This window comes from Tinamus guttatus, unplaced genomic scaffold (assembly GCF_059628265.1).
Source record: "Tinamus guttatus ecotype Peru unplaced genomic scaffold, ASM5962826v1 Tinamus_guttatus_pri_ptg000470l, whole genome shotgun sequence".
Classification (NCBI taxonomy): domain Eukaryota; kingdom Metazoa; phylum Chordata; class Aves; order Tinamiformes; family Tinamidae; genus Tinamus; species Tinamus guttatus.
Genome location: NW_028289004.1, coordinates 2,521,995 through 2,544,876, shown reverse-complemented (window position 1 = coordinate 2,544,876; position 22,882 = coordinate 2,521,995). Strand labels below are relative to the sequence as shown.

Sequence of the window (22,882 nt, the reverse complement as noted above, 5' to 3'; positions counted from 1 at the left end):
GAACTATTGCAGAGTTTAACAAGAAATTTCAAGATGCTGTATCTGGATACTCCACACATCAAAAACTAGTTAAAGGTATATGCATTATGCAGAAGAAATAAAACTTAAGAGACATACTTCGCTTAACTGTCTGCTGTTTTTGCCAGGCTGTTGTACAATAGAATGGGTGCAAAAATTGGAATTACATATAGGATGTATCTTCATATAAAAGCTTTATCACAATTACATTATAGATGAGGTGGCTATACTGTGACAGGTAGATAATCTTGAATTATTTCCTTTTGATGGGAATTGGATTAGAAACTCCATATAAAAGGACAGAAAATTCTAGAGTTCAAATAAGATTCTACATGCTATGCTTTACACAGATAAACAAAATGTTCAAAATCTGCTTTCCAGAAGCCAAACTAAAGTTTTATTTTGGGACTGGACAGGAAGCACAAGGGAAGTATTTACTCCCAGTTGACTGCTTTTCTTCTCACATTTATTTCACCCGTGTCAAATTCTCCTTTATAAATCACAGATTTTCATATTTTGCAGTCTACTGCTGGAATCACAAGCACAACAAAAATGTTTCCTTTTATAAAGCACATCTGTTTTTTTTAAGAATTCTTTACAGCTAAAATGTTGTGTAGTACCCCCGATTCTTGAAATCATACTTTTACGTTTAAAGATATATATGGGTAAATGTAGAATGCAATATTTATAAAAACACTTCTTTATATCCAGATATCATACCTGTGTGAAATATTTTCCATCTTGTTTCAAGACTTTCATTGAGAGATCAAGAATCAATCGCAGAAACTCCCATGTGGAATCTGCATATAGAAAATGATTCAAAAAGAAAACACCACATTACTGGCTTTTTCATTATTATGCGTTCAATATTTGCCTGCATCTCCTGTTTGAAAGGTAGCCATATCACGACATAGATGTAAACAAAACCCAATGGCAATGCTAGTGGAAATGACTACTTCTGTTTCAATTTAGCACTATTTCCTGAATATTTTATCAAGTATGGAGTGGGGGAGGTCACGTTAATTTGCATGGCTTGGAGACCTTAACTTTTTAAAATTTTTTTCTTGAATACTATAAAAAAAAGTATCTGCATTCTCTGCCTCTGAAATTTAGTATTAAAAAAGACAAAAAAAAACAAAATAGCTTTGATGCAAATTGCTAATTAACATGGTATACAGCATAAGAAATGTGCAAAGTCACCAAAAATCTAGGAAAAATAAATTAGAAGATTAACCTTCTTCTGGAGATGTGGAGATTGGAACAGCTGTCAGATCATTAATTACATAATCAAACATTCTTCCTTCTTTGGCATACCTCTTCAGTACGGGAATACAGTCTTCAATTAGAACCTGAAAGCAAGAATACTGTAATTAGTTCCCATAATACACTAGAACTGACCAAATAAAGAAACAAATACGGGTTTACTGTATCTTACTGTAATTAAGATAAAAAATGGGTTTAACTATAGGTTGCATTTTCAACTTTTTATACCACATAAAGAAGTATAGTTGTGTGAATCACAACAAGCAGAAAGCACCACAGAACTGAACCTCGCAGCTCTGTTTCTGATTGCTGCATGACCCCAAATGGGGAGAAAGTTACTGGTTTCTCCAAGGACCAGTAAACTATGTTATTTGGATGAAGCATCACTGACTCATGCAAGGTAGTATGCAACACCTCTTTATTTTTGCATGCTTTTTTTCCACTCACACCTGCAAAGTGGTGTTTATGAGACACTTAAGGAACATTAACGAAAACAGAAAGAAAAGACTTCTAGTAAAAAAGTTAAACTGGACCTGCACACAGAGCATGTTAAAACCAAAACTGCAGTCACCTGCTTTTCTTTTATAGTAAGAGTGTAATAACAGATTTTTGATCTCAATTATAAAGCTGTGTATTTTTTTTTTTTTTTTAAGTATCCAAGTACATTCTCAACAGTGCAGGAAAATTTGACTTAAACATTTTTTCTGATACTTCATCAGTTTAAGAACTGATATTCTAAACTCTACATCTTTATTGTTACTTCCTTCTCATTTGTGATGGTAATACACTTTCACATTTCACAACACAAGAACTATACATATATATATATACACACACACTCACCTTTATTTATTTATTTAAAGAGTTTGAAGGTTAAGAGTTAAATATTTTGAAGCTAATGTGTACATCACATCCCCAGGGTTAACTACTGATATTTAGAAATGCCTGGGAGGGGATTCTTCCCAAAGTGAAGAAAACCAGATGGCTTCCCCCACAGAAGCCTTCCCCACAGCAGCTTTCCAGGCTAGATCTAGCTGCATTTGAAATGTTCCTTTCAATAAAAACAGAGCAAAAGTTACCTGATAGCACTCTCCTTTCAGATTGTCTAAGACATCTCCACATGTTTTACGCATGTATTTTTTACACCCGTCAATCACCATTTGGTCAATGTTTGAAGTTAGTTAAGGAACGTTACATTGCAGAAATTATAAAGGCAGCAAAGTTATTTTTTTTGTCTCAAAGAGGATAAAATTATAATGGAATAATTGCAAAATATATTTCATTATGTATTAAACCCCAGAATCAGTAAGCAGTTTAAGAGCAGCTTGTTTTGGTTTCTAATCTGTATTTCTGGCATCTTATTTTTAGAACTTGAAATATAAACAATAGGATGGTTAGGTTAAAAATAAATAAAACCAAAGCGGGTTAGACTGCATCTTTAAACAATTATTTTAGTTCCTAGCAAATGCGGGTCCAAAACCTAGGATAATCTAAATTTTAACAGCTAACAGTGGGTTTACCTTACAAATTATATTTACACTAGAGAATGCTGAAATCTTGACTTACATCATTATTTCTGTAACAAGTCATCTTCAGATGAAAAAAGGCTAGATCATTCTACCACCAATACAATTTACCAAGTCCTGACATTGTTTAAACTTGTTTTGGTTTTAGTTACAACTCTTTAAAACTCATGAATTAGAAACACAAACCTATGTACTACACAATCACTGTCCAAACATACAGACACAGGCTCTCTCCAAACTGACAAACAGAAATTTAAATTTAGACTCTACCTCCATATGCAAATTAGTATCAATTTTATCCATGAGGTCCTGTAATACCACTAGAAAAGGCACATTTAATATGTTAAAATGAATTATTTGCCATTTGTCAAAGGATATCTCTACCATAGTGACCATCTTTGGCTTCAGTTTGACTATCTCGTATAGTATACCCCCATCACCACCTCCAAGGATTAGCACTTCTTTCCCAGTGTAGTCTTCTTTTCCGCTGCCCATTATGGCTCGAGTATATGCCAGGTCACTCTCTGCCAGGTCTGATTGGAATGAAGAGAAAGAATTGGACAGAAACATTACATCTTGAATTCTTCTCTTTTTTAATTGGTGTTGATCCACAGGCAACAACGTGGACCAACGCAAGACCACATATGCAAACAAACAGGTTCTCAGTAAGACAGTTCAGGTACCAGGATGTTTTGTATCTGATAATTTACCAGAACTAATGCAATGCTGCTCAGAATGACATACAAGATTTCTGTAGTTCTCAATGCAAACCCAACAGTGACTACATCAGTAAGTAGTGCAGGCCAAGAGAACCGGACTTGAATAGCAGCACAGTGTGTAGTGTCAACCTGGTGTCCACGCTGCATACACCTCGGTGGGCTTTTACCTCAGGTTGGTTTGAGTCCAGTCCCATGAGTCAACTGAACAACCATTTTGCACTGGCATACACTTTTCAGTGCAGCTTCATCTAAAAGGAATCCAAGTTCATGCATCCCGTTACCACTCCACAGTCCAAAACAAAGTGAAGCAAGAAACAGCCAGGGGATTTTTGTTCAGAAAATGGCAACTAAATGCCATTTATGGCACACTTATGCCAACTAAAAAGCTAACATAGATGCATCCAAAGGATCCCTGCACAGAAGAAATACAAACACTAGTACTCGGACACCAAGGGAACTTGCAGCAGGACTTTTTTTCTGGCTTATTTGTCATTATTTTCAAGCCAGGCAATAACTTTCCTTAGCTGCAATAACAGCTAAGGCAAGGCAAAGCGTTGAGTGGCAGCACAAATGCATATCCTAACATTACACCTGGCAAGCATCACTTAGTTTTGTAAGTCCACTATAAGAAAAGTGCATAGAGCAACAGTTTTAAAGCTTGTGGAAAATAAACAAAAACAAAGTGTGCCTTTACTTGCGAGACATGTTGTGACAATGTTTGAATAATATTTCATTTCCATATGAAACTTAGATGACAGTTTCTACCACCTAATTTGGTTATTTCAGATGCAATTCTAACCAAATTACAAATTAGAAAATACCTGCTGATGAATTCAATGTTAAACATCACTCACAGCTGCCATCTGCACACAAGCCCCCTTGGCAGCTGCAGAAAGCTAATTAAATAATTGGAGATATTTTTGGTGGTTTCAAACTGCTGTAGTCAGAATTCTTAATTACTCTCCAATTAGCCTCAAGTCAATTATTCTGGCCCTAGACAGCAACATCCCTCATTTACTTCAGTCACCACTACTCAGCAGAAACACCGAGACACTCTACAAAGTATACTCCTTGTTCCCTGCGTTTTCTAGGTAAATGAACAGCATTTTTATGCAGCTTTAAAGGACTGAAGCCTATCACTTCATAAGGTCATTTTCAAAATACAGAAGTCAGCAGGCACTGCGTACTAGAGGTAAGGAACCTCACATAAAAGATTGTGTCACAGGTCCCCCATTAAGTGGGAGTTAAGTTCAGTTTTGAAGAAGACACAGTTGGAAGATGTTCGCCAACAAAGCAGCTAACTGGGCTAAAACAGAGCTGATCTAGCTGATCTGTCTAAATTTTTAATTCTATCATTAGTGCTATCTTATCGAGTCACAACCATAACCTTTATTAATCTATCAAAATGATCACAGCAAGATGGAAAACAACATCTCCAACAGTTTCAGGCAGAAAGTCCTCTGTGAGGCAATACTTACTAACATCCCCACTAAGGATAAGAATATTCCCAAACTGTTTCGAATGCAGAATTTTAATATTCTGATATGGTGAATCTTCATCATAAACAACTTCGTCTATGTCATACTCTACCAAGCGCCCATCCGCTGTGGGCCAATATCTGTCGATGGTGCCTCCTCTCAAAATGGCTGGCAATCTGGGGTAGGAAAAAGAGGAGCAGAGATTACAAAACATTTGAGATTTACTTTTTCATTTCCGTAACGCCCTTTGGGCTCAGCATAATAGATTCATCCTTGCAAATATTACTTGCTTTATTTAAAAAACTTGCAAGATTTCATGTTCAAAGGATTTAAGAATCCTATTAGCTGTATGTCAGATACACACAGCTTGCTAAGGCACAATTGAAACATCAAAGATTCTTCTTTATATGCAACTTCTAAAATAAGTGTGTCGATTAATCTCTACTCTAACAGAGAGGTTTATACAACATATTAGCCTCTGCAAAATAATAAACCTTTGACTAGGAAACAATGCAACACAAAAGCACAACAATGCAAGAGCAGAACATGGACAAAAGCCAGTAACAAAGCCCCTTCCCATCTCCACCTCATCCAAGAATGCTGACTCTTTGGAATTAGTGAGCCTGGCTCTTCTGATGTTGTATTTAGAAACACGACACTTACGTAGGAACCTCAAAGTGAACTATTACAGCATTTCAACCTGAGTGAGGTCACACTTACAGTGTGTAAGCACATACACATTATATACATAAAATATTGACGTGCATAAAATCTTAGTTGGTAGTTTACATTCATTTTTCAAATATGATTCAAGCATCCGGACAAACAATAGTTCTTTTGTTTTTGAACTCCAAATACACATCTGGTTCAAATCACTACGACACCGAATAAAACAAAACAGATTTGAAATGTCTGTTCAAAATGACTGCATCTATTTTTATGCAAAACATGCAGGCAAAAAGCTCCCCATACATACAGGAGTTATGAAAATTCAGTTTTTGCAAGGGAGAGTGTGGCAGGCAGCAGGACATGGAAGAGCTTCTGATTTCCTAACATCTCGGAATGAAGTCGGAAATATTTTGAAGCCACAAGGTGGCAGCACACGGGGAAAGCAAGAGCAGCTCTACCAGACCCAGCGAAAAGGCGGGAACACATAGAGCTTCACAAGAATTAAAAACACCACGGAATACAAACCAAAATGAAAAGAGATGAGGGCTGGGGTGGGGGGGCTTAAAGGATCCCTTCCATCTACCGTTCCAAGAGGACCTATCTTCTTATAGTAAGGTAATCACATTTATCTGGTAGATTTGCTCTTCTCATAGGGATTTTACAAATTCCCAAAATAATCTATTTCAGTAATCAAATATCCTCAGAAAGCAACCTGTCCCATCTGCACGGGAAGTGATCTGCATCTGCATACAGTGCTACAGGTGGTGCTTCACCTGGGCCAAGCAAAACAGCTGCCTCTGTGGTTTATGTACGGCTTTCTTGTTAAACACCAAAGGCAGTGTTTACTTTCTGACCTGTAACATCAGTTTGCAAATCACTAACGCTTTATTTACACCTTCAGATTACTTTCTGCAATGGTACTATTTAGCTGTTGTTCCATTACAGCTTGCTCCCTCTTGCAGAGTTTTGAACTTGGTTTTATTTTATCTTCCTCTTTACATAAAATCAGTAAGATTCAAAAGATTACTTCCATTTCCAAACATGTTTTTTAAAATACCTGTGGCATGTCCTGTCAGGTTGCTGCAACAAGTGCTCCTGGCTCCAAGCAGCAGGCGCCTGCTGACCAGTAGTAAGGCACTGAAGTGAGTTCCATGCATCCCTTCCCTATCCCAGGCAACTCCAGGAGGAAGGTTTTCCCAGGGACAACCAACTATCCACAGAAAACATCCCCACAATTTGATATACAGCTTTATGCTTAAGTAAATCAACATGACAGAAGACCTGCATGACAACAGGTTAACACCTTCCCTCAATTAAATTAATTTTATGAAAAATACACTGCTTTGTTATAAACCGCGTCCATCTTCTTGGCAGGGCCCTGAGCACACACAGGGCTTTGGCTGCCGGGAGCTACCTCAGCTGGCAGTGACCCAGGGCAGCTGGGTAGCCCTGGTCAGCCCGTGGGAAAGGAGATGTGCACTGAACTCAGGCCGTGGTCCTCAGCCCTGCAGCTCTGCCCGCGCCTGCCCCCGTCTTTCACCGGTCCTGTCCCATCCCAGCCTCAAGGCTGCACCGTCACCACAGCCCTGCCTCAGGGCCGCAGCGCTGTGGCTGAGCCTGGTCACCATCACCAGTGTCACTCTATTTGTCTTGTTCAGGGGCTGCGGGACAAGCCCAGAGGGAGAAGGCCCCATCCCACTGCCACCACAGCATGCCTTTGCAAAGCTCTTAGATTCCTGTCTGCACGAATGTTGAGGTGGTGCAACCTTACAGAACAGTTGAGACTGGAAGAAACCTCTAGAGATCATCTAGTCCAACCCCCCTGCTCCAGCAAGGACACCTAGAGCACGTGGCACAGGGCGGCATCCAGGCGGGTTTTGAAGATCTCCAGAGAAGGAGACTCCACAGCCTCTCTGGGCAGCCTGTTCCAGGGCTCTGTCACCCTCACAGGAAAGAAGTTCTTCCGCACGTGGAGATGAAACTTCATCTGTGCTTCAACTTGTACCCATTACTCCTTGTCCTATCACTGGCCACCACCGAGAAAAGTTTGGCCCCGTCCTCTTTACATTCTCCCTTCAGGTATTTGTACACTTGATCAGATTCCCTCTCAGTCTTCTCTTCCCCAGGCTAAACAGGCCCAGCTCGCTTAGTCTTTCCTCATACGATGGATGCTCCAGGCCTTTAATCATCTTTGTCACTCTATACTAGAGCCTCCCTAGAAGTTCCACAACCCCTCTTGTACTGGGGAACCCAGAATTCCCACTGTGTTGGCAGTATTCCCAACATTTAATGCAACAACTACAGATAACAATGTAAGAAATCATCTCTGCCTAAACTAGCAACACTGAAAAGCAGGCTCAACATAATGACAAACTCTGCTGCTATCTTTTCAACTGTGCAGTAAGACCATTTTAAAACACTGAGAAGAAAAAAATACACACAATAATTCAGACTCCAGACAACTAATTTATAGCAGTACAGCAAAGCACAAATTTGGTCTCTTACTTTTAACAATTATGCAATCAAATCAAATGTAGCAGTACAGGTATGAACTTACCGCTTCACCTTTTTTATATTACCATGAAACAATTCTTTCATTCTTTCTTCTACTTTGTTTAGAAGCTGAAAAAAACAGCAAACAGGAAAGGTGGAATTTATAGAAGTTATCACTTAATGTAGAACAGATGTTAAATTAGGCTATTTAAAAGGCAATAAAAAAGTAGCACCTGCAACAAAAGTCTTCCCATTATAACTTTAGAGGTCTATCAATAATTAGCTGGTTGCCTCAGCTTCATTCCTAGCAAATATTTCCACATCACAACAGCTGTCATCATGTTTTTTCACTTAGCTGTCCCCCTAGATAACATGACTAGACTTTTCAGACACAAGTAAAAAGGAAGAGCAAGAATCCCAGGAAGTTTTGTTCTTCTCTTAAGTGAAGGACCATACCCCCAAATTCTGAAGCTTTACCATTAGGAAAAAGACTATATTCTTCCTTTCTCATACCTTTCATACTTTTCTCATTCCCCCTTTATCTGGAGGATACTGAGATGCCCTTATACTTTTCACATGGAAGACCACGAGGCCAAGGACATGCAAACGCATATGCCCTCATATGTGCATGCAACTACACCAGGTGTTACTAGTCATCACCTGTAAAACCTCTGGTTCAGACTTGCATTAGGAGATACTTTGATCCGCCAGAAGAAAAAGGAAAGTCCCCACCTTAAGCCTAGCAGGGGAAGCAGCACCCATACCTGATCGGTCTCTTCTCTTCCTTTCACATGATCGTTGTAGCTCTGCAGATCCACCAACACTAGTCCATGAGGGTAAATTCTCAAATTGGCAAAACTACAAAACAAAAGAAAAACAGTGATAACAATTTTGTTAATTAACAAAAAATACAAGCAGAGAGGAAAGTCCTAAATGAATTACAGCAAACCAAGACTGCACATTTCTCTTTCCAGCAGTCTGTAAGCTATTAAAACTATTGATAGTTACAGCTTTATTTTTCCTCAAGAAGTAACCAAGCTTGTTGAAAGGGCATGCAAATTGCTGTATAACTAATAAAATCAGCAAGTAGCAAGTCAATAAAACAAGGCATTTAAACTAAAACGGCTGTAATGCAACGAGAGGTGAGAGGGCAGAATAGACTAGTCTCAGTTCCCTGAATGAGGCCTGCTTGAACAAATTTTTTCTTTTTAATTAAATCAAAGTTCAAGAAAAGAACTGGATATGTTCTCTCCCCCTCCATCAAACTTCTCAGGGTAGAAGTGTAGCCAAAGCTATTACTGCACATACTATTTATTACAGCAGTGTTCAAAGATCAAAAAGCAGTGCTTCATCCTGCCAGGTACTGTGTGGCACTGCATGGCAAGTAGAGGACTTTGAGGAACCCATTTTGTTTGTTTGCAGAAGCAAAGAGGTGAAGGAAAAGACAGGTACGCCAAAAAAAAAAAGTTGCAGAGGTTGCAGCCATTTTACATTAAGGAAGAGAAAAATGCAAAAGGAAACAGGCTACAACGAAACCAGATAAAGGGAGTAACAGGAGGAGGGACATGGTGAAAAAATGACAGAGGAGGGGATGGGAATAGTAAAAGTGCAGCAAAAACAAAACAAAACAAAACAAACAAACAAAAAAAAAAAAACAGGGAACTGAGGAAGGGTGGGTCTTTAGCACAACACAGAGAAACCTCAGGTAAAGCTCCAAATGCTTTTCCTGAAGTCCTCCGTTCCCTGCTTTTCTGCTCTCATCACCCCACTCGGCCTCAAAGACAAGAAACAAACGACGTTGCCTTCTGGGAAGATGATTGCGATTTTTGGTAACTACAACATGATCAAGCTAAAACAGATGAAAGGGACCAGAACAACTCAGAGATATAAATGTTTTTATTGCACTGCTGAAGACCATAACTAGCTTTAATGATCTGTAGCTACGATTTAGGTTAACATGGGGGGGGGGCTGCTACTTCAAAAGAGCCTATGAAGTCTCCAACTTCCCTAAGAAAGGTCTTTTATATACATAGCTCATGCCTTCAAAGAAGGGGTTGCCTTTGGAGAATAGGTATTTCTACACCACACACACACACACACACTTGCAGCATGTTTTCCCTCCCATATAACTGCATATTGTCACTAATATTTAGGTAGCTTATCTATATTTCAGAGTTTGTCCACTAGGTGTCCTCCCTCCAAATATTTTTGATTTCTTACCAAAAAACCCATCTCTAATGGCAATTAAACTATCCCTCAGGATAGCCATAAAACCAGGAAATTACCCTCATTACCAGGAAATTACTTCTGCATTAAATATCTTACTTTACCCCCAAAGAAAGGATGAACAGAAAATAGTCAAGTAGTAAGTACAGGCTTTTGTTCTTTTATTACTGTCACTGCTGCAGAAACCAGTTTCTGCAAGCTAGTTTAGTCAGTAAGTGTATAAATACTTTCAGTTTTCAGGACAATTCTAGAGCAGCTTTTCGTTTCTCTTAAACAGCTTGGGTCAAAGAATGTGTTTAGGGGCACCTGTCCAAATGTGTTCTACCATACTGCTGCCAAAAACCAACACGTGGTAGAAGCTTGGCAGAAGCCCAACAGGTAAGAGGCTTACTCGAGCGTCTAGGAAGTCACACCTGACTTGCTGGGAGTCACCGCTCTTCACAACTTATGTCACTAAAGCTACTTCTTAATGTAAGTAACATTAGAGCGAACGTTGCACAGCCAAATGAGGTTTATCTGAGGCAAGTCCCCTGAGCACAGGGCACTTTCTCAAAGGTAAAATGATACTAGGAGAAAAATAAAAATAAAATAATAATAATTAAAAAAACACTACTACCAGAACTAATAAGGGCTAATTAGAATATGATAACTGGGCATCATAAGAGAAACAAAGGCCAGAAAAAGTAGTAGGAACACACAGGTATTGGATATGTAGAATAACGAGGAAAATATAATCAGCCTTCACATCACATTTTTGAATGCAAATTTTCAACATTTTCTCTGCTTTTGTTTAAACGACTGTTGCAAGAAAGCATTTATTTTGTAATGGGCACAACGGCAGAAAGAAAAGTGGTCAGGCTTAATTATAAGAACCAGCCTTATCACAGGACTCCAGGACAGCATTACCTTTTTTTTATTATTATTATTTAAAAGAGAACCACAGACAATTTTTTTTGTTGTTGTTAAATAAAGAGAACCACTCCATGAAAGCACAGGTACTTCAGCAGGCTGTAGAAACAGCCATTCACAGCAAAGAGGGGCATTTCTAGTAAAGCCAGCAGCCTTGCTCCAGGCTCTGAAAGCCATCCGAAATTCGCATTTTAAATTCATCGGCTGAGGCACCCATTAACCTGCCAGAAATCTGGCACATGGCCAAAAAGCCAGCACTGTTAGAAAGGGCATCTTATCAGTTTATTCTGAGAGCAGTGGTTGAGATTTACCAGACTAAATAACACACAAGTAAGATTAATCAGCCTGAACAATCCCATGACTTAAGTTCCCCTTTACATTGAGAGGCCCTCTCATAAAAGGAGCATCACAGAGCCATCATGTGATTTGACAGCTGATTCTGCCTTCACTGCTGCTGTGACTGCACAAAATGCTTCCTCAGCATCAGTACGTGGTGATACCAGGCTTGGCCGGAGTCATTTTGTGGTTGGGGAAGCAAGGAGAAGCAGAGAAGAGGGGGGGGCTTTAAAAATCACAACTTCTTTTTATGTGACAGAGAGCAACAGAATAAAAAGACACTAATACTGTGGAATCATTATTTATTTTGTCTAATTTTTAACTCCACTGGAATAACAGGTCCTGAAATCTGCAGAAGAAAGGATACAAAGTACATGGCAGACTGGAAGGGCAGAATAAGACAGCGATTTATATTCTGAGAGTCTCTTCATGCAGCTAAGCTACAGCAAAACAAGTATGAGTTTAAAAAAAAAAAAAAAGGAATGATACAAATTAAATAAATAAAACAAATCCAGGTTAACCAAATCAAGGTTACTTTGGTCTAAAGTTACCTGGTTGGAAATCCACCACCTAAAATAAACTAGAAAGCCTGTAAAGATTTTAAACATCCAGCACTTAAACCAGCACGGCAGTGTTGAGGCGATGGGGATAAACAAAGGCTGACCCCACAAAAGACTGCCTAGCAGCTTGAATCAGGGCAGAGCAGAGGCTGCTTTGACTTCTGTTGGCAGAACATGTGTCAAGGCAGGTCTTCAGCAGCAGCTCTCATATGAAAATCTGGGGAAAATAGGAGTTTTACCTTCAATTCTCCCCTCTGTAGTTTGTCTGACTGGAGAAAAAAGAAAAGTGAATTCCTGGCTTCAAGATATATGTCATACTTCTGGGACACACATCTGACTCCAGAGAAATGAGGAGGAACACGCCGGGCGCAAGGAAGGAACCTGCACCTGAAGAAGTGGCTGGCACAGTACTAGAGCTAATTTGTATATGTGCCTTATCTTTTACTGTAACACTGAGGGGAGTTTCTGTTTGCATGTAAACTTTTAGTACAGTGACTTAGTTACTGGAATACTGTATTGAGTCTTTAATAAATTCTTCATCTTGCTACTTAGAACAAAAGGAAACAGCAGACATCAAGAAATTAACCCTAATTGCATGAATTAAATAATTGTAGCAGAGAAATTTTAGTGAGCATCCTTCTAATTTAAAGGTTCTCTCTCTTTTGCATCCTATGCAAAAAAAACATAAACGAGTATAAAGTCCTGCAATTCTATGTACTTGAAACACAGAATTGAAATTTGTCATATTTTCTTTCCCTAAGGAACAGAATTATACTGTATAGTAAGACTGATACCTATTCAGCCCTCTTCACCCTACTTAAAACTTCTATATACTGACAGACTAACTTTGACTCACAACAGTATTTTAAGCATTTTTAAAAGCCTGCCATGAAAAAAAGCTGTCAGTTTACATATTAAGAGGGAGGGAACATAAATGTGTTTATGTTGAGCAAACCCAGTATTAAATAAGAAATAAAAAGGAAAACACCATGGCATTACTTTAATAATGCATATGGCATCTCACTATTAGCACTCTTCATCTCAAATTCCAAGTGCCTAAGGGACCTTAAAAGGAATTAAGCACCCACCATCTTTCACCAGACTGTTACTCCTGATTGCTTTTTACATAACAAGGAAATTAAAGCACTGAAAGTTCCCCTTGTTGCAAAGAGTTGCAGAGCCTAGTGATGTTGTAAGCAGTTGCTGTAGGGTTTGCTGATTTGTAGTGTCTGCTTCCAAGTCTTCAGAGCACTTCCAAGTCCTTGCAGTGTCTCTGTTGTGAGGAGCACAACATCGGGGCCTGGAAAGGAGTCGAGGAACGCCCGTCCTCCCCTTCAAAACACACCAACTGGCTTGGTAAGGATATACTGGCCAGCACAAGGAACGGCAAAGGATTAGCATTCGAAAGGGTGAAAATGCTCACCCCTCCCTTTATGGTGTTAAGGAAACACATTTGTCAGAGCGACAGAAAGAACAACCTCTGCAGCTCACACAGTGGAACACTTATCCAGTGAAGTGCCAGTAAGATCACATTACTCAACAAGAATGTGGAACAGGGCAACTTAAAATTTATGTGCACATAGGCAGGCCAGCACTTTTCTGAAAAACAATCTTGTACTAAAAAAAAATCCAAATTTGGGGTTTTGTGGAGTTTTAAAAGAAGCTTTCAGTTGGCACATGACAGAAAAGGGACTACTGAGATGCATAAGGTGAATGAATGTATGTGTGTAAGAAAACATATAAGAAACAGAAAAACACTCCTGCACATACACACAACACAGATAACTCACAAGCACAGATGCTACCAAGCACAGATGCTACCAACATACAATATTACCTGAGAAGATCCCCAGAAGTTTTTAAGATCAGCCTAACCTTACCTTGGATCCCCTTAACAGTTTGCATTTTCTCTGTAAAGATATATTTCACCCCATGGCTTTGCATAAAGTACTACAGAGAGTAAACAAGATAAAAACTCCAATCATGACATATTTCCCCCCACCGCTGCCCAGTTATATACTACAATAAATTAACACTTCAGCAAACAAACAACAACAAAAAAAACACCACTATATGCAGTTTCAGTGAGTGACCCGAAAGCAGCATGTAGCTGAGGAAAAGAAAGCTGCTGAGCTCCCAAAACTCACAGAAAGAGCCTCCAGCACGTGCTACCAATAGGGCTGGCCAAGCACAGAAGAGCATATTCATTCCCACCACTAAAAACAATGACTCAACTGGTGAAGCAGGAGTCACTTCCTGCCTGGCTCTGGAGTGTGAATGGCTACTGCACTTATGCATGTGTTGACAACCTGATTAGTAAGTGTTTTCAGTTGGACCTTCCTCAATTAAGTCCTTTGTCAGAGTCAATAATAAAGTAAATGGACCAGGTAAAGTTGCCAGGCCTGACTTTTGATTGCTTATCTTCAGATAAAGAAGAACGTGCATGTGTTGTTTTGGTAATAACAGGAAAGCTCGCCTTAATCCCCAAATCAGCTCCAATTCATTTAACAGCTGCCCTCCACTGGGCCATTCACACAGGACCTTTGTCAGGGACAAAACTGTCAACAGCAGGGACCACAGTTCAACAACCTGTAACACAGTTGTAGAGGGTCCAGCAGTTATCTCTGCAGACTTTGCCTTATAGACAGGCCTTTGCAACATAGCACTAGCTCACCTCAAACATTTGCTTTCCCTCGGGATTAGCTCTGGACTCACTACATCAGTTGTGCATCAATGCTTTGCAGGGCCTCAGTCACAAGTATGTGTTGGCACCTGCATGCACACACACCTGCATGCACATCTGCACTTTGCACAACAACGACCTGTGCATCTTTCATGTTTTCATCTTTCCTGCTTCCCCTGAGCCACCTATTGCCCCTCTACTCACTGTGCGGGCTGGCCTCCCGTTAATGCCCCACCATCCACACCGCAAATAGCTCTGAGTGCTGAGCAGGAAGCAGCAAATCCAGAGCAGGTACCTTCGCCTCTGTTCTCCTTTTAACTACAAGCCACCTAATTTCCAAAAGGCTGCTTTTTTTTTTTTTTAATGGGGAGGAGGGGAAATAACTAACCACTTCTCTACCTTCTCTACTTCTCTTTTCTCTACCCTGTTTCAATTAACTGACACTGAAGTAATTCATTTCAACAATCTCCCATGCCCCTGCTTTGCCACAGTGGGGCCCCTAGGCCCATCTCCTTACACCACCTTGGCACAGCAGTACTGACACTGGAAAATATCCTCCAGTGGGAAAGTTTAAGTGTCATACTTAGCAGCACAGGAAAAAGCTGGATGATTCAAAACAGAGCTGCCAGCAAGCATAAGATCAACAGCTGTACGAAACACAGGAAATAATGTTTTTAAACTCATATGAATCTCAGCAATTGCTGAGATTTACTGCATGCAGCTTTCATGAAACTCTGCCCTGTCTCATCTTTCCCCCTCCAACACAATCTATAAACATGCTCAAGTTCTGAAAAACATTGAAAAATTGACTGAAGAGAACTTACATTTATTTTTAGTTCTCCATTACACTAAATTTTCAAGCCTGCACCAAGAATAGTTCACAACAGTTCCACGTTCCCAAGGAACTTGGTGATTTTTCCAGCTTTCTCCTTTTACGGTGAGCTGTGTAAAACAGAATACAGGTTCTTTTCATCTTTCCCCTCCTTGCATCCCCTACCTGGGCATCTTAATTTTTATATCCCCTTTTCCTCCTCCAAGCACTTGCTACTCTAATCCTTGCAAAGAAGACAGTGTAATCTGCAACAAGTATTTTCAGTTGACAATGCAGCAGAGGGGAAAAAAACAAAGAAAATCAAGCTCTAGATAACTTAGTATTTATAAATTTATAGGAACTTTACTCAACTACTGTCTAGAATCGATCTCTCCTTCAGAAGAAACAGCTTACAAGAAACTGATCTGGAGATTACAAAGACAAAAGTCAGTTTTGACAATTCTCATTTCATGCCTCTTTCACACTTGAGGAAAGCAGGACACCAAAATAAACCCATGTAATTACAAGACAGCTAATGTTTAAACCTCTTCCACCATTTTTGGATAGTTTAATTACTATTTGTTCAGACTATGTGTATTCTTGATAGTATCTCTAGGGGGAAATCAAATGCAAGCTGAGAAAATATGCAGGAAGGATAGCACCAGAGTAGTAATCTGCCAACTTGGCTATCTTTTCACTAGCCTCAAAAACAAAAGGTTACCCAGAAACTGGGATCCTGGTTTAAAGGAGAAATATAAAAACACAGCAGATAACATAGCGAGACACTGCATAAAAAAGTAAGAGACAAACAACAGGTATTTCTAGGCACATCAGTGGCAAGACAGTGACCATGTAAAGAGGCAATCTACCTGTCAGAGGGAGAGACAGCAGCACTAGTGAGACACTGGCATGTCTAACATGCTTTCTGCTTCAGCATCTGCTGGTGAAAGTTAGCTGTGACCCACAAAACAGCACAAAAGGGGTAAGCAGTCAATGGAAATAGGAAAAGGACAGGCTGGAGTGGGAAACCGAGTCTGAAATTGGATCATCACAGCCAGATAAATTTCACTGCCACATCTGGAAGGCAGTCTGAGACACTCCAAAAGCTGCATGGGAAATGTAAAGATGCGACTGGATTCAAGCTAGCCTACTTATGACCTAAGTCAGGCCCCAAATTTAACAAAGTAGTTGGTCTGTGTTATTTTTAATATATAAAACATACAAAGGCATGCATGTATATATTCGTCTATACACAGACACTATGCACAGATGGGGAGAGGGAGAGAAATTCCAGCAAGCAACACACTCCTCCCCTAAGATTTGACTTGCCTTCTAGAGATCCAGATTTCAGCTCTTTTTCCGCCCCTCCTCGCTCCCCCATCAACAGTACACTTCAAAATTCAAGTTTATGTCAAAATATTTGCGTTAGGAATACGGCCAATTTTTATCCCTAGTGAGCTGCCCCTTAACAGCAGCATCATAGAAACTCTCATCATAGAAAATACTGAAATAAGTAGACTTCAAAAATAACAGAGCCAGTGACTATCACAAAGGGTTTATCATAAACAGATAAAATTTGACTTCTCCAAGGCAGCCAGTACTGTCTCATATAATATTTAATAACTTGGAGGAAGTTGGAAATATACTCCCTAAACAGTTACATTTCATGCATACTATTGGTTGAAAATATTGCACATAAAGGAGAATTTGACAAAAAAGGAAACAGAAAAATAGGCTATTTACTGCCTTTTTTTTTTAAAAAAGGAATATCTCCTCTTGAAATTTGGAAAGGAACAGAGAAGACTTTTCCCCAAAAAAGCCTTCAAAAGTTCTTCTAAAAATCTTTCAAATTTTTCCCCAAATTAAAAAAGTTTCAAATGTCTTTATTTTTTTTAAAAAAAACAAGAATTCTTGAAAGATTAAATGTAAGTTTTCATATTTTCTCAAGATATTTCATCTTTTTTTCAAAAATTAGAAGAGTAACAACAAAAAGTTGCTTTTTTTGTAAACAAAAAAAAACAAAAAAAGCATTTTCAGAAAGATACTGTATTCTTACTGCTGAAGAAAAAGTTTTCTACCTTCAAAAATCTGCTCTTCGTGAATATTTTATTAATTTACATCTTCTGAATTAAGCCTGTAGTCCCATCTCCAAGCAATTACATCCATAAGGCACTTAATCAGACCAAATGCATGCAGCAACCTTTACTTAAGCCTAAGGGCTTAATGCCTTAGTGCTCTTCCTTAGTAGTCCTAATGAGGCTAGGACCACAGCTGCTTAATAAACTTATTTTTATTTTATTAAGGTTCCTAGGTTTCTCTGTAACATGTGTTAGAGAGGATTCTCTACATCTTGCAAACCTTTGTGGGACACCTTCCCCATGGATCAACCTGGCACCTTCTCCAATCCTGGGCTGCTCTGGCTGCATGCAGTAGTAGTTTACCATAAACACCCACACACTCCCTCATAGCAGTCACTGCTTTATACGCTCTGCAGTTCTGCTTTTGTAAACGTGTCCTAAACTCTATATTCATTCTGTGGTGTCTTATAAGCCTCAGCAGGTGCAGAACACCTCTGGTAAAAGGGTGTCTCCTTTGACTAGTGACGTGGTTTTCCTAGTGCAAACTGGTGCTCTATAACCACTTCTTCTACGCAATCATGACCTACTCAAACTATACTCATTTTCTGACTCAAAAATCAAGCAAGAGAGAAGAAAGCAAGAGAAGATAATGGAATTGCTAAGAATAAGCAAAACCCTGTAAAATTAAGCTAGCTATTGTTAATCAGGCAAAGGTAGTATATAAAGTAACAACAACAAAAGAACACCTTAAAAGCCATTTAGGAAGAGAACCTGGTAATCAAAATGAAGTTGAGCTTATTCTAGCAGACTCTTAATGTGTGACAGTGTAAATACTGACACCATTAGCAGTGCTATTGGGCAGGGGGAGGCAAGGTTTAAATATGCTCCAGATTCACCAGCAGCTTTAAAAGTTATTGAAAGCATAAAGAACAAAAAATGAACCAAAAAATCATTTTTATCATTCCCATGCTAAGTTTAGACTGAACAGACTTGGACACACTCAGAAAAGTCACAGTTCTAGGGCTAAACCAGAAGAGCGTTTTAATCTTTGCAACAAGTAACTCACACTCATTACTAAGCTCAACTCATTTCTGTAAATCAAAAAGCTTTTATCCAATTTCAAATGCTGCAAAACTTCACTTGAAAGAATTTAAAGTCTCATTTTTAAAAAATTAAGGACTACATCCTTCTGAAGTCATAATTACCTTATTGACCTTTCTGTCTTGTGTCTGGAAAGACACCACTCAAAACACTATGCACAAGCACAAATACAGCACAAAGAGTTCAACTGACCAAGTCTAATGCTGCCATAACCAAACCACAAGTTAATGTAGAAAAGATCATCAGTGGCATTCTGCTGTATTTTAATGTCTTTTTTTTTTAAAAAAAAAAAAAAAAAAAAAAAAAAAGCACAAGCCTGGTAAGAACAGTTTTTTCACTCTGCCTGCATCCCTGAGAGGTCTAAGAGAGAAAAGTATTTGTAAAGAAAGGGCAGATAGGAAAGAATCAGGGGGAAAGGGAGAAAGGAAGAAGAGGGAAAAATCCACTCACCTGCCATTTTTTTTGATGTAGGTTGCTAAATAACCATGGTCTTCCCAGTTATGAACTGTTTCTGTCATTCCCTGCTCCTGAAAAATGGGCTGTAGAGCTTTAAGAACAGCATTGCAATCAGCTGCAAGAAAGGAAAAAAATATAACATTATCTAGTGAAGATTTCCCCACTCAGATCATTCTTATATTTAACTGAAGAAGAAAAGTTACACATAACACGGGGGGCAAAGCGCGCACCATTCTTCCTAGCTGCCAGGAATACTTCTTCAGTTCCAGCTCAACAGCATCTTTCACATTCACAGCCTGGCCTCACATCACAAGCAGTAATATATATATATTTTAAATGTTCCTTCCCTCCCCCAAAGCAGTATAAGCAAATGCTAACGCACAGAAACATGGGAGTACATTTTCATTTCCACCCTGTAATCTGTCAAAAGATACAATTTCTTTCCCAAGCAGCGATTCAGACCCTTGAATGCACTTCAGTACAGGTGTAGGAGGACCATGAAGGCATAGGAAATCCCAGGATTCACTGCATCTTGGAGACCTTTGAGAGGTCGCAAAACACATTTAAAACAGTGACTTAGAAAAGCCAGAGAATGCAAAAGCACAAGCGCCATTCCACGCTGTGAGCACGTGGCAGGGACTGCGCGCAGGAAGGGGCTCTCCCCTTGAGCTCGTCTTGCCCAGGACAAGGGAAGCGGCTCCTCGCCCGGCTGCTTCTCTGGATCAAACGCACTGAACACCCAAGCAGGGAAGGGATGCTCTTCCTAACAGCCAGGGCAATTTGTCTTTTCAACAGAACACACTGTGGAAACAGCATCTCACCAAGAGAGCACTGGGATTGGGGATAACAAGAGAAGTTACAGTGGTGATAGCTATGGACAAATCGGTGGCCATGCAGTTGGGCAGTAACATAACAAGAATTTGAAACTATTCCATGAGACAAATCATCTGGAGGCAGACTTAAAATGAAATGCCTCCCTTACTGATACATCATTCCCCACCACCTCCCAAATGCATATACCTTAGGATCCACTCAGTGCAGCCTGCAGGCCTGAGCAACAAGCGTTTCCCAAATTTTAATGCTTTCTGCAGGCTTTCAAGATGATTTAAAATAAAATCCATAACAAGTTTTTTTTTTTTTTTTAAAAAAAAAGTAATGTCCACCTCATCTATCATATGCAGGGAACTCCACAGAAGCCCAAAGTAGATATCCAATTACTTGAAATCCACATGTCTGCTCATCTGTAATGCCTGGGCACTGTCATCCCTGTATGTTTTACCAGAAAGACTGAAATAACAGAGAATCATTTCCCTTATTTTTCCTCTACACTAAGTCAACTGTGATCTAATTCCTCAATCTCTTGCCAAGAATATTCATTATGAGTGGAAAGCCCCTGCTTCTTACTGCTTCTATTACAAGATCTTCAATTCATGTTCCAAGGTAACTATTTACTTTTTAATCTGCTATTTCTGACTCACCTACTACTCCCCCCATCTTACAGCCTAGGGTTAATTCAAGTTAACAAAAAACAAAACAAGGAAGATGCACACACAAGTTCTGTTGGACAACACTAAATAACCTAACTGCCAGCATGACTATTACCCTCCATCAGCATCTCTCCCCATATTTTTCACCCTCCCTGATGAGGCACTACCTACACATGCTGCACTCTATCTGCAAAGGCTCTTTTGTTCTTCCCTACCCTCCTGTCAAAATCCACATAATTTCGGACAGCTAAAATACACCGAGAGCAAGTTCAAGTTTTTATACGTGCCATGGGTCAGAGGCCATGGTGGTGCAGGCAGCAATTAAGGGTCTGAGTGCAGAATCTCTTGAGCCCCCAAGCAGGAGTTACAGCAGGGTAAGTGGGGCTGGCAAGCAAGCCAGCACACTGAGGGATGCTCCGAGCACAGAGGAAATGGGATCATAACTGCAGCTGCAATTCTGCAGCTGCCTTGTGCAGCTTTGCACTAAGAGCAGGAAAGGGCTTCTCCCCCCTCTCCTGACCCCCACTTCACTTTTTTTAAAGTCAACTTTAAACATTCAGCTTCCAGCACACGTCTTTTGCTTTGGGGCAGACAGAAGCAGCTGTTCCAAAGGCAATATATTCACAAAGATTTTTTGACACTTCAGACATCTGGTCCCCTCTTTTTACTTGTCATTTGCCCACTTGCAATTATTTTCCGTTCATCTTTCCTAGCATCCACGCTCGTTTCCTTCCTCTCTAATTTCTTACATAATTACCAGAATTTTAGGCAATAACTCAGATTATTGCAGAATCCTGCAAACCACCATCATCTAGCCAGCAAACCAGCACAAATCTCAGCCAAACTGGTATGAAACCAACTCCTAGGCCACTTAATCTCTTCTGTCTCTTCAAGATGCTGAAGCAGTAAGATCCAGAGCAGATTCCCTGGAAGGACACAAATGATCCTACTAAACTACTCAACAGATTCAAATTGCCTACTGGGAGCATCCTGGCATAGACTATAGGATGAGTTATCATAAATATTCTTTTGCTCTAAGATACCAATCCCTCATCTTTCTACAACAGACTTCCTCACTAAACAGCCAGGCAGAAACCTCACTTTCAAGTTCCCCTACTACATGGTTACCTTCAGGGAAGTCAGATAGCAACACACTCTTTCTTTGGGGTTCTTTTTGGTTGTACCACACAAGATTTGCATTGGGCTAATTAATTCCCCAAAGATGGAAGCCTTTTTAAGTTTTTCTGGATCATCACTGAATTGCTCAAAGGCATCAGGAAGTTTCAGGAATCTCAAGGTCTGCCACCCAAACCACCCTCATTTCAAGTTCAAGTATGAATGTTAATACCTGAAAATGTCAATAGTGATTTAAGCAATAGCAACGCCTCAAAACCTAGACCAAAACACAGAAGTGAATTAACAAGATTTCTTCCTACTGAGGAAGAGGGGAACCAACTCAGGTTGCCAAATGTGAAATACTGCTTTAAACATTTAATAATTGTTTGCAAAAAAGGACTGAAAGGGCCCAGAATTTCAATTCCAGGGAGTTGAAACAAAAAGCATCACATCAAAGATCCATGGAACTTGTCTCAGAAGATAAAACACCCAGTCAGTATGAAACAGTTTTTGAATGCCTTCTAGAAGACACAGTTTCAGTCACATTCCTCTGAAGTTTTAGCAGCCAAGAATCAATTCATGAACACAATCTGTAAACATTAGTATTGCTTAAAGTATGCCAAGGATGCTTAAAGCTTAACATTGGCTGAAGTTTCTTCCAGATACTTTGAACTCTGAGCTTAGTAACCTGCTATTAAACAAAACGATCTCTAAAAATAAGATATTCTGTTTTGACTTAAGGCCTACCTCATACCAGAGCATTTACAAAATCTTAGTAGACCATGGGAACAAATTAGTTCTCATTTGAAAATGTTCACTTCTTTATGACTTTTTTTCCCCCCTTAACCAACCATATCAAAAAAATCAGTGCATATTGTTCTTGTTTGTTAGAGGAAAAAGGCAAAAAAATTAGAACATATTAGAGCAATTCCACATGCTTTCACAGTTCTGAT

General features: G+C 39.5%; 1 protein-coding gene across 2 annotated transcripts in view; it reads right to left on the bottom strand.

The window, feature by feature from the left end:
* Window positions 1-22,882, bottom strand: part of SMS (spermine synthase) — a 49,611-nt gene that overhangs the window by 14,857 nt on the left and 11,872 nt on the right. Inside the window, exons 2-9 of one of the 2 annotated variants that reach the window (XM_088532752.1) lie at window positions 19,321-19,441; window positions 8,931-9,024; window positions 8,231-8,295; window positions 5,005-5,180; window positions 3,186-3,340; window positions 2,361-2,450; window positions 1,253-1,367; window positions 739-818 (exon numbers count right to left, since the gene is read on the bottom strand). In XM_088532752.1, the coding sequence (XP_088388878.1) occupies window positions 739-818; window positions 1,253-1,367; window positions 2,361-2,450; window positions 3,186-3,340; window positions 5,005-5,180; window positions 8,231-8,295; window positions 8,931-9,024; window positions 19,321-19,441 (896 nt within the window). Of the gene's footprint in view, window positions 1-738; window positions 819-1,252; window positions 1,368-2,360; window positions 2,462-3,185; window positions 3,341-5,004; window positions 5,181-8,230; window positions 8,296-8,930; window positions 9,025-19,320; window positions 19,442-22,882 lie in introns of both variants that reach the window. The other variant, XM_088532753.1, reaches the window with a different exon arrangement.